At 33.6% G+C, this 10,671-nt stretch overlaps 1 protein-coding gene across 2 annotated transcripts in view; it reads left to right on the top strand.

Moving 5' to 3' along the window:
• Positions 1-10,671, top strand: part of ATP9B (ATPase phospholipid transporting 9B (putative)) — a 527,294-nt gene that overhangs the window by 391,093 nt on the left and 125,530 nt on the right. For both annotated transcript variants that reach the window (XM_036766185.1, XM_036766193.1), the window contains exons 14-15: positions 7,643-7,755; positions 10,339-10,587. In XM_036766185.1, the coding sequence (XP_036622080.1) occupies positions 7,643-7,755; positions 10,339-10,587 (362 nt within the window). The remainder of the gene's footprint in view (positions 1-7,642; positions 7,756-10,338; positions 10,588-10,671) is intronic.

Here is a 10,671-nt window from a genome sequence, read left to right as displayed (position 1 = left end):
AAAAAAGAAGAAAATGACAGGCCATGCCCTCAAGGAGCTCATAACTGACAGAATGACTATATCTCTAAAGAGCAATAATGAATTGGATGCATAAGCTGAATGTTAACTATCTAAACAATTTATAATCTCTAAACACTACTTATTGCATTATGAGATGGTTTTTTTACTTGCTCTTTTCCAGTGACTTTCAGTGTTTTCACATGTGTGTGTTTTAATTCCAAAATGAGTGAGTCCCCCAACAACTAGATATAATATATGGAAAATCAAGACATCAAAAGAAAACCAAGGGATTAATGATTTTTTAAAAAAAAAACTTTATACTCTTTGGTTCTTTGTCAAAAGAGAAGATTTAAGGCAAAAAATATTACAGAACAGTCCCATTTTTAGTAATCATCACTTTGGGCACCATAAAAATTAGAATAATACATGCCCTCCTTCTTTCAGATGACTCAGGATTGTCACTTCCATAGACTTGAACTACAGGCCTTGTGTTGAAACCTTAGATCATCACATGAGCTTTCTTTGGCTAATTGTTGATTCATTGGGCCTTCAGCCCACAGGTCTTCCAGACCTTTTTTCAAACTATTCTGTAGCCACAGCTTTCTGCACTGTAAACTTGTGGAATTTTTGAAACCAAATGTCTGACTTAACATTAATCCTTATTAAATACCATCTTATAATTTTTAGAGCCTGACTCTGTCACAGGATATGAACAACTTTTCTAGTTGCTTGATAACTATGTCTTTAGTAACGATTTATAGAATTTTGCCAGGAATCAAAGTCAAACTCATTTGCCTGTAGTTTAAAAATTCTTTTCTATTTTTTGAAAATATGCACACATTTTGCCCTTTTGGATTCCCGAAGCTCCTTTGCCATTCTCCACATCCTGTCAGAGATCACTAGGGAGCATGAAGAAAAATAATGTGTTGGAAAGGTGGATTGGGGCCAGTCAAGAAATCTTGCCCATTTGTAGACAAAACAGAAACAAAATAAGACTTGATAAGCTCTGCCTTTTCCCTATCTTCTATTCTCATCTCCTCCTCCATCTCGACCAGAGTCATATCCCATCCATTTGATCTCCATTTTTCCCACATTATATCCAAAAATAACAAAAATTTTACCCACCCCTTTTCTTGTCTTCTTTGTCCTGCTTTAACTCATTCTGACCTTTAGCACTCCTGGCATTATTCTTTGAATTCATTGATTTTAAAATATTTTAATATAAAATGTAGATGGAATCAATAAGAAGAGTACTGGTTACATAACACTGAGGAATCTTAAATCAATATTTAACAAACATTAAAAGCCTTTAAGCTCAGATACCAGTATGTTAGAGACATCTAATATGGTTTCTAATATGTAATTTTATAAATAAGGAAACTAAGTTGTAAAAGTTAAATGACTAATCACTGGGGGTACAACACATCAATAGGAGAGTTGAGAACAGAATTAGGGGTTTTGAGTCACAGTTCTGACTTTTTATATTTCAGGTGTTTTACAAATGAATAAAGGAAAAAGCGTTTATTAAGGACTTACTGTATGCAAAGTACTCTGTTAAGCCGTGGCAATGCAAATAGAAAAGCAGTGTCTTCATGAAGTCCACATTCTGCTGGGGGAGATATCACAGGAGGTTTCAGTAGCAAGTCAAATGGAAAAGTCCCATGGTCCTTAAGGGACCAAGGAAAGCATATGATGATGCATTGATGCATCTTCTTTAACCTCATTTCCAGTGGTAAAACCATATCTGTTTCTGATATTGAGTCATTTGACAGTGCCAATGACTTTTCTTCTCTGATCTTTGGTCATTGGCTGCTGGGGACCAGGGGACAAGAAGGAACTTCAGGTAGAGAATTACAGAGACAGTAGACAGTCTGCAACAGGGCTGCTTTAGAAATTCATTTGATCATTTACATTCATTTTTTTAAAAATGAGAATTTGACTAGTCTTTGGAAATAAAATTTTAAAAGGAATAGAGTTAGGAATAGGAGCACATTGCAGAATTTGAGGGGGAGAGTTAGATTCTCTGTTGCGTTTCACAGTATTTTAATGAAACCTGTATACTTTTTACGTAAAATGTTTTTCAAAAATAATGTCTTCCCCCAAAACCATATAGGTATCTTATTTTTATAGCCATGAAGATAAATTGACTACAGACATCACTACCATGTAACCTTGGTATTGATATTTAAATTTTATTTATGTAAAGTTTTTAACATGTTTCTAGGACAGTTGTGGAAATGTGAGCCAAGTGAGTATCCTCATTTTTTCTGTTATAACATTTCATCCTAACACTCAAACAGTACCTGACGAAATAGTTGTTTCCATTATTTTAAAAATTTCATGGAATACCAAAGGAAAAAAACAACTAAGAATTAGCAGACATCTTTTATTTGTTTTACTGAAACTAACTACATTTTTATGTATATCCCAGGTAAAACTTTTCACTTTCTTTATATTACATGTAATTGGAGAGAAAAAATGAATTAATTGTAGACATTATATTTCAGGAAAATGCATCTTGTGTTAATATGTCCCTTCATATAGTCATCCATAAATGTTCCTTTAAGTATACCTACACTGAGTAATATTCCTCTGCAGATTCATCCTGCAACAAGATAAGTGACTTGCCTGTGGTCATGTGTGAGAGGCAGAACTTGAATCCTCATCTTGACTCTAATACTACAGTCCTACTCTAATACCTCATCTTTCCATGGCATTAGTTTTCCATTCCAGAAAGTTATGTCACCAGAGTGTAAACTCTAGAAGGTCTATCAAGATGATAGGAATCAAGGCTCAGTAACAGAATGTATCTGTTATCCAAAGAGCAGCTATTGAAGTTCAGGTGTCACTAAGAAATGATTGGAGGTTAGGGACTAGGGTTTGAGGGGAAAGGGAGGATTATGGAACAGTTGTAGGCTAAAGCAACTAGATGAACCAATTGTTTACTTAGATATGGAGGAGTGACAATGTGCACCAATGAAGGGAGTACCCCAGACTAATGAAGGCACATATCTCTGGAAGTGGTATATATTTTTTTACATAGACACACATATATTTCAAGTGTGTATGGTGTCGCAAAAGTCTGTTTTAAACTATTAAAACTTAAAACTTCACTAATACTTATGCAACACCCTGTATTAACTCATTTTCTTTCATCATCTTTTTTCCCTAATTATTTTTATTTCAATTTTTAATCATATAACTAAAGCATGAACATTTTCATATAAAAGAAGAGAAAAAGAGGATCATGTGTGAAACTTTTAGGTACAACTTTTTCTTTTTAAGCATACATATTTTAAATTTAAAACAGTAGTGGTAACACAGCTCTCTATAGCTCTTCCTATTCTGCTCTCTTTCATATTTTTTAAAAGTTTAGGTTTTTTTTGTATCTCTTGTCACAATTCCCCCATCTTCCTCCCCAACGCTTCCTCTAAAATTTTTTAATTAAATTTTTTAAAATTAATAAACATCTTCCCTCTTTTCTTTCCCCCACCCCCACCCCTTTCAGTGGGAGGACAAAAGGGTGGGGAGAATAACCTTGTCCAAAAATGTGAGTGTCACTGCATATCTAGTCCATTCAATATTATTTTGAATTTATTCTTATTTATATGCCACTTATTGGGGGAAAAAACTTAGCAGCATTTAAAAATGCAATGCACCATTATCTCTCTGTGCTACTCTATGATATAAAATTAGTACGTTAGACCATTTATGTTATCTCTTTGACAGAGCAATAACCATGAAGTCTTATAAAATTGAATTACTCGTGGTCCTCCCAAATTGTCTTTCTTTACATACCAATTGTGAATTAGTTTTGCTTTGCCTTCTAGTTTACATTATACTTAGGTTCAACTTCACTAATTCATTAGCAGTTCTAATAAATAACCACCCTTGTGGAGGATCCAAATTAGAAAGTTTTGCCTTGTAGAAAATCAGCTTGACAGGAAAGCTCTTGCTTCCTCCATGTAGGATTGCCTTTTGTATATGTCAAACTGTACATCCCAGAGACATCTTAAACTCGACATGTCCAAAATTGAATTCATTATCCTTCTGATGTCCACCCTGCTTCTGAGCTTTTCTATTTCTATTGACAGCACCACCATTCTTTCAGTCTTCCAGGTTTGTAACAGCAGCATTATCCTATACTCCTCATGCTCCCTTATACTACAAATCCGACCAGATGCCAAATCTTGCCATTTCTACCTTCACAACATCTTATGCATCAGAACCCTTCTCTCCACTGTGACCTACCTCATTCAGGACCTCATCATCTCCCACCTAGATTATTGCAGCAGCCTCTTAATTTGTGTCTTTGAGTCTTTTCTCCATTCCACTGCTCTCAAAGTAGTTTTCCTTAATTATAGATCTGACCATGTGAATCCTCTATACAATCAACTCCACTGGTTTCCTGTGAATTCTGCTTAATGTTTAAAACGCTTCACAGTCTACCTGCACATTCTCTTTCTAGCCTCAGTAAAAATTACTCCCTCTCTAGCACTCTACAATCTAGCCTTCTCCCATCAAATGCACCCTCCCCTACCTCTTCCTCATGGAGCTTCACTCTTCCTTTGAGAAGCAGCTCAAGTTTTACACCTTCTATATGAACTCTTTCAACTTCTAGTGTCCTCCCTCTCGAAAAAGACCTTACATTTAACTCCTTTCTGTATATTTATATTTGTTCATTTGATAATTGTGCTATATATATTTTATATGTGCTACTTTTCTTCCCCACTTGAACTCAAATTCCTTGTGAGTAGGGATTGTTTCCTTTGTATTTTTGCATTTCACATAGTGGGAGCTTAACTTCTTCCTCTACACTGGTTACCTTCTGGTTTTCTACCCCACCACATTCTCCCTCCTGCTTTTCAGCTTCCTTTTATTGTCTTCCCCCTTCAGATTGTAAACTTGGGGACGAGGGCTGGCTCTTTTTCTTGTTTGTATCTCCAGCGCTTAGTACAGTGCCTAGCATGTAGTAGGTGCTTAATAAATATTTATGGAATTGAGTTGAATTTTTACTTGTTGATTGATTGAAAGGATGTAATATTGAATTTATTCATATAAAACTTGCCAATAGAGGCAGCTAGGTAGAGTAGTGGACAGAGTGTTGGAACCAGAATTAGGAAGCCCTGAGTTCAAATCCAGCCTGAGAAGGTTACTAACTTTGTGACACAGGGCAAGTCACTTAACTCTGGCTGCCCATTTCTTTAACTCTGAAATGAGGATAACAATAGCAGCTACCTGCTAGGGTTTTTATTAAGGATCAAATGAGATAATATTTGTAAAGTGCTTAGTGCATTTCCTGGGACATAGTAGGCACTTAAAAATGCTTGTTTGTTTCTTTCCAATTTATATATGAGTAAAATCTTGGTGCTATTTCAAATTATGCACTTAGATTTGAACCTGGTATTTTAAATTCTGCTGTGGTTACTATTCCTTACCCTCCTCTATTCCCCACCCCACCCCCCATTAACGAGACTTCATTTTGCAACAGTTAAAACTGTTATATTTATTTTAGTTCTGACTTCTTACATGGCTTTTGAGAAATATTTTCTTGATGCTTAGTCTCAAATGGTTTTATAATGCAACACCTTAGACCACATTTAAAGACACTTTGAATAATTAGGCCTATACCCCCAAAGGGTTCAGAGAAAGAGATAAAGGATCCATATTTACAGTAATATTTATGGCAGCTCTTTTGGGTGTAGCAAAGAACTGGAAACTAAGAGAATGCCCCTCTATTGGAAAATTCCTGAACAAATTATGGTATATGAATGGTATATTTTATATAAAAATAGTATGTTTTTGTACTGTAAGAAATGATGAAAAAGGTCATTTCAAAGAAACCTGGGAAGACTTTTATGTACTGATGCACAATGAAGTGAGCAGTCCAGGAGAATAATATATATAGTAACAACAATATTTAAAAACAAACAATTTTGCAAGATTTAAGAACTCTGATCAAAGAAATGAAAAACCACTATTTCAGAAGACTCATGATGAAACATATAACCCACCTCTTGACAGAGAGGTGATGGACTCAGGGTGTAGAGTAGGACATATATTATTTGGACATGACCAATATAAAAATTCATTTTGCTTAACTAGGCATGTTCATTATGATTTTTATTTGTCTTTTCAAAATTTAATTGAAAAAATTTACTGATTGAACATAGAAACTGGTAGAGGTATATGGCACACACCTACCTATAATACAGAATAATATATCACAAATGCGAGTGAGAGGTGAAAAATGAGGAAAGGTTATTACTCTCTAGGGAGCCAGGGTTGGCTTCATGGAAGTGTTTAGCATTTGAATTGAGCTTTAAGAATAGATAGTAGACCCATCAGTTAGAGCAGGGCTGTCCAAAATGTGGACCACAGGCAGCATGCAGCCCCCAGTGCAATTTAGGTGGCCTGCCTACAAGCATAGAAATTTGCATAAATGCTTTACTAAACGAAGCTGAGCTACCACAGAGCTCTCACTAAAATGGCAAACCAAAATATATTGTCTATTGTTTCAATAAAAACCTAAAGTTGGACAGCCCTGAGTTAAGAGAATGGCTGAAAAAGGAAGAAGTTGTAGATGATTGTGATGGGATACTATTGTCCTGTAAGAAATGGCAAGGGAATGGCTTCAGAAAAATTTGGGAAGACCTATATGAATTGATAAAAAGTGAAATGAGCAGAACCAGGATAACACTATATACATTGACAGCAATATTATAAGGATGATAAACTGTGAAAGGCTTAACCACTCTGATCAATAAAATGATCCATGACAATTCCAAAGGACTTATGATGAAAAATACTGTCCACCTCCAGAGAGAGAACTGATAAACTCTTGAGGGTAGATTGAAGTACATTTTTTTTAACTTTCTTTTTCTTTCTTTTTTTTTTTTTGCAACATAACTAATGGAAATGTTTTGCATAGCTTCACATGTGTATTGAGTATCTTATTGCTTGCCTTCTCAATGGGTGGGGAGATATTGCAGAGAGAGAGAATTTGAAATTCAAAATTTTTTAAATTAATGTTTAAAAAAAAGATGGTAGGCAAAGAGGTCAAAATAAGACATTTCAGCAAATGCACAGAAGCTCATTCAGTAATGAAGAAAAAATAGTCTCATTTGGATGAATCATAGAATATGTGGCAGCAGAAAGATAAAGAGATAAGGGTGGAAATAAAAATTATCACCATATTATGAAGGATTTGGGATATCAGACAGAGTGGTATAAACTTCATAAGTAATGGAAAACCACTGAAGGCTTTGGAAGCGTGGGAGTATTATAATCATATTTCATGTGCCTTTCCCAGAATAGGTAAAACTTGTGAATATGTACAATTTAGCACATAACTTTTTAAAATACAAAACTGAATTATTTTCATTTAATTAAATTGACCAATTAGGGATTAGCTTTGACATACTTGGAATACATTTCTTGTTCTCCCTAATGAGAAAAAATTGTAACTATGATGTTAATTAAGGATCATAGGTGAAAATGATGAAGAATTGATCGTTGGGGCATAATCTGATATATAGAGGATACTAAATACTGCAGGAAAGTAACAGAAAGTATATGTTTCATGCTCTTTAGAATGTATTTAAATGAATTGCTTTTTCTTGTTTTCATAATTTTATCCTAGGAACACTTACTCAAAATGAGATGATATTTAAGCGTCTCCATTTAGGCACTGTATCTTATGGAACTGACACAATGGATGAAATTCAAAATCATATCATTAATTCTTACTCACAGGTAATTTTTCTTCTATTACCTAATTTCTGTTAAAGGGGCAAGGGGATTTTTTTTTTTACTCCTGATAAAGCTTTCCATGAAAAATGTATTAAATAGCAGTTTTATTTTTTATGAACAAGCATTGAGTTATTGTTTTTAATTATTTCAAACATTATGTACATATGTGTATATTTTTAGGTAAGTTTTTAAGGCTTGCCAACTCAGTGTCCATTTAAGGATTATTCTCTTTAGATTCTAACCCCACTGCCCTGCATTCAACTTAAATCAACTTGCAAAAATCTGCTTTTTGTTGCAGTTGTTTTTGCCTACATGACTTTGTAACCAAATTCAGCCATGCAAATAACCCTCTCTCTAATGCTGGCTTTGGAGGACAGAAACTTAGGCAGGCTACCTTTGTCACTGGATTTTTTCTTTATAAAGTTTATGTTTTACCCATAGCATGTATAATCCTGATAGATCAATTTCCAATAGTGGAAAGTGACAGAATATTGTTATTTTACAGTTACCACCTAATATGGTAGATTAATAAAATTTACTTTTTCTTTAGTCTTGGAGACATAACTTTGGCACTGATTTTGTCAATATATCGATTATATCAGACTTCAAGTTAAAACAGAATTGGATATTTAATTCCTTTTATAAATTGGCATATTCCTTTGTAACAGATTTTGAAGCACATAATTAAAAGTTGGAGCAAAAATAATTTTGTGGCTACTTCTTTGGTTAAAAGGACTTTTATGAACAGTCTAGCATTTGAATTTGGTTTTTTTAAAGAGGTACTGCTTACACATATTATTAATTTGGATATCTGCATCATTTATATTTAATTAAATTAATAAATAATTAAATTTTATTTAATCAAATAGAATTTTCTGTTATTCTAAGACATTTAGTAATGATAAAATAATATGAATGTGTGGTTGACCTTTTTATTACCTTGTAAGAGGGGAGTTGGGAAATTATTTTCCCTAACCAATCATCTGTCTTTTTGTATTTATTTGTAAGGTACTACTTGATTTTCTTGAAGTTCTTGATCTTTTTCAATTTTTTTTATTATACCTGAATAATAATGCTTAAACAGGATTTCAAGGAAGTTTCTCATTAATAGGAAATCTTAATAACAGAAAAGCGAAGGCTTACTTTATATTTTTGAAAAACAAATATTAAGTGGTCGTTTCCATCTGAGAAGGATTTTTATTTAATCCTTTTTAATAGAAGTTGTCAGTTGGTTAGCTGGTTAGACAGTAGTTCTTATGTGACATTGATTTTATCCCTTGTTTGTGTTGTGTTTTATTATTAAGATGACAATAGTCTGCTAGGTCCACTGTAATGCAACACACAAATCTATTATAACCTGATTATATTTCCCCACTGGAAGCATTTTGTGATAGAGGGCATAATCTTTAATGGAATTTGTGTGAAATTAAATTATACAAGCATCAATAAACATAACATAATTCAGAAGGAGTAAATCGGCTTAATTTATTTGCGGCTGTAATGGCATCAGTGTTAGCAGAATGCAAATGCAGAGGTTTAAAGCTTTCACTGAAAAGCAATGCCAGATGAGCAGAAAAGTTAAACCCTTTATTAGACAACACTGTAATTTGATGGGCATAATGTTCACGGTTCAGTGGATCAGTACACTCAGTCAAAAAACAAGAGGCTTGGTTTCTAAGGAAGCTTGTTGTGAAGTTATTCTAAAGTTGACAGAAAGTGGTGGAATCAAGTAAAGTTGCTATTTCACACCCTAACCTTAAAAGGCCTTTTCCCAAGTAGAAGGTTAATAATAAAAAATAATCATCATCTCTGGAGGAAATCAATTATTTTAAATCATACAGCTGAACCTGAGTAGAGACCAATATGCACTAATATGGCAATTAATTGGTGGTTATCTTCGGGACAACATTTAAAACTATGCCACAGCAATAATCAGTATATAGGGTATGTTTTTTAAAATCAGCTGTGGTCAGCCCAAATTATAAATATCTCCAACGTGAAGTTAAAAACTATAACAACCTTTTTATTCATTGTATAGAGAAAAATCCTTCAGCTAACCCAAAACAGCAGAGATATCTAATTCCTTTTCTCTGTGTTACTTCAATACTATTTGGTGTATATTACAGTTAATTCTAATGAAATTTGTCAGGAATAAAATCTCCCATTCTGTATTTGGATATATTTTACTTTTTGGTAGTTGGTGAACAAATTGACATGGACTTTTAAAAAATAAATTATACAATTAAAATGGAATTACCAGAATGGATATTTGAAGTTTTAAATATTGTAGTGATGTATGTTTTGGTGGATTTTACTACATGGAAATATTTGTCAGTAGTAGTAGATACGTTCAAGTAGTTAAGAGTAAATGAAAATGATCTTTAGTAGTGGCTAAAAGTAATTTTATCCTGTAAACAACTACACATTTGAAAGCAGATAATAAAATAAATTCTCTCTCTGAACATTGTTAATTTTAGAAAATAGAATATATTAATAACCATTAATTTAACTGCATAATTTAACTTTAGCTTGCTATATTTATCTGTCACTGTTTGTTTTACTTTTTGTCTGTTTCTTATTTTAAAGATGTTTTCCCAAACTAGTGGAAACAGTACTAGCTCAACACCATCCAGAAAATCTCAATCTTCAGCTCCTAAAGTTCGAAAAAGTGTTAGCAGTAGAATACATGAGGCAGTGAAAGCTATTGCTCTTTGTCATAATGTCACGCCTGTGTACGAGTCCCGGGCTGGAGTCACTGGTGAAACAGAATATGCAGAGGTGGATCAGGACTTCAGTGATGAAAATCGAACTTATCAGGCATCCAGCCCTGACGAGGTTAGTGCAACATTTCAAAAAGTGTATTTCTTAAATAATATTGCCTTAAAATCACTTGTCTATGTTAAGGCAAAGAACAGAGTG

Source organism: Trichosurus vulpecula, chromosome 1 (genome assembly GCF_011100635.1).
Source record: "Trichosurus vulpecula isolate mTriVul1 chromosome 1, mTriVul1.pri, whole genome shotgun sequence".
In the NCBI taxonomy this organism is placed as follows: domain Eukaryota; kingdom Metazoa; phylum Chordata; class Mammalia; order Diprotodontia; family Phalangeridae; genus Trichosurus; species Trichosurus vulpecula.
This window is presented reverse-complemented; position numbering and strand designations above follow the sequence as displayed.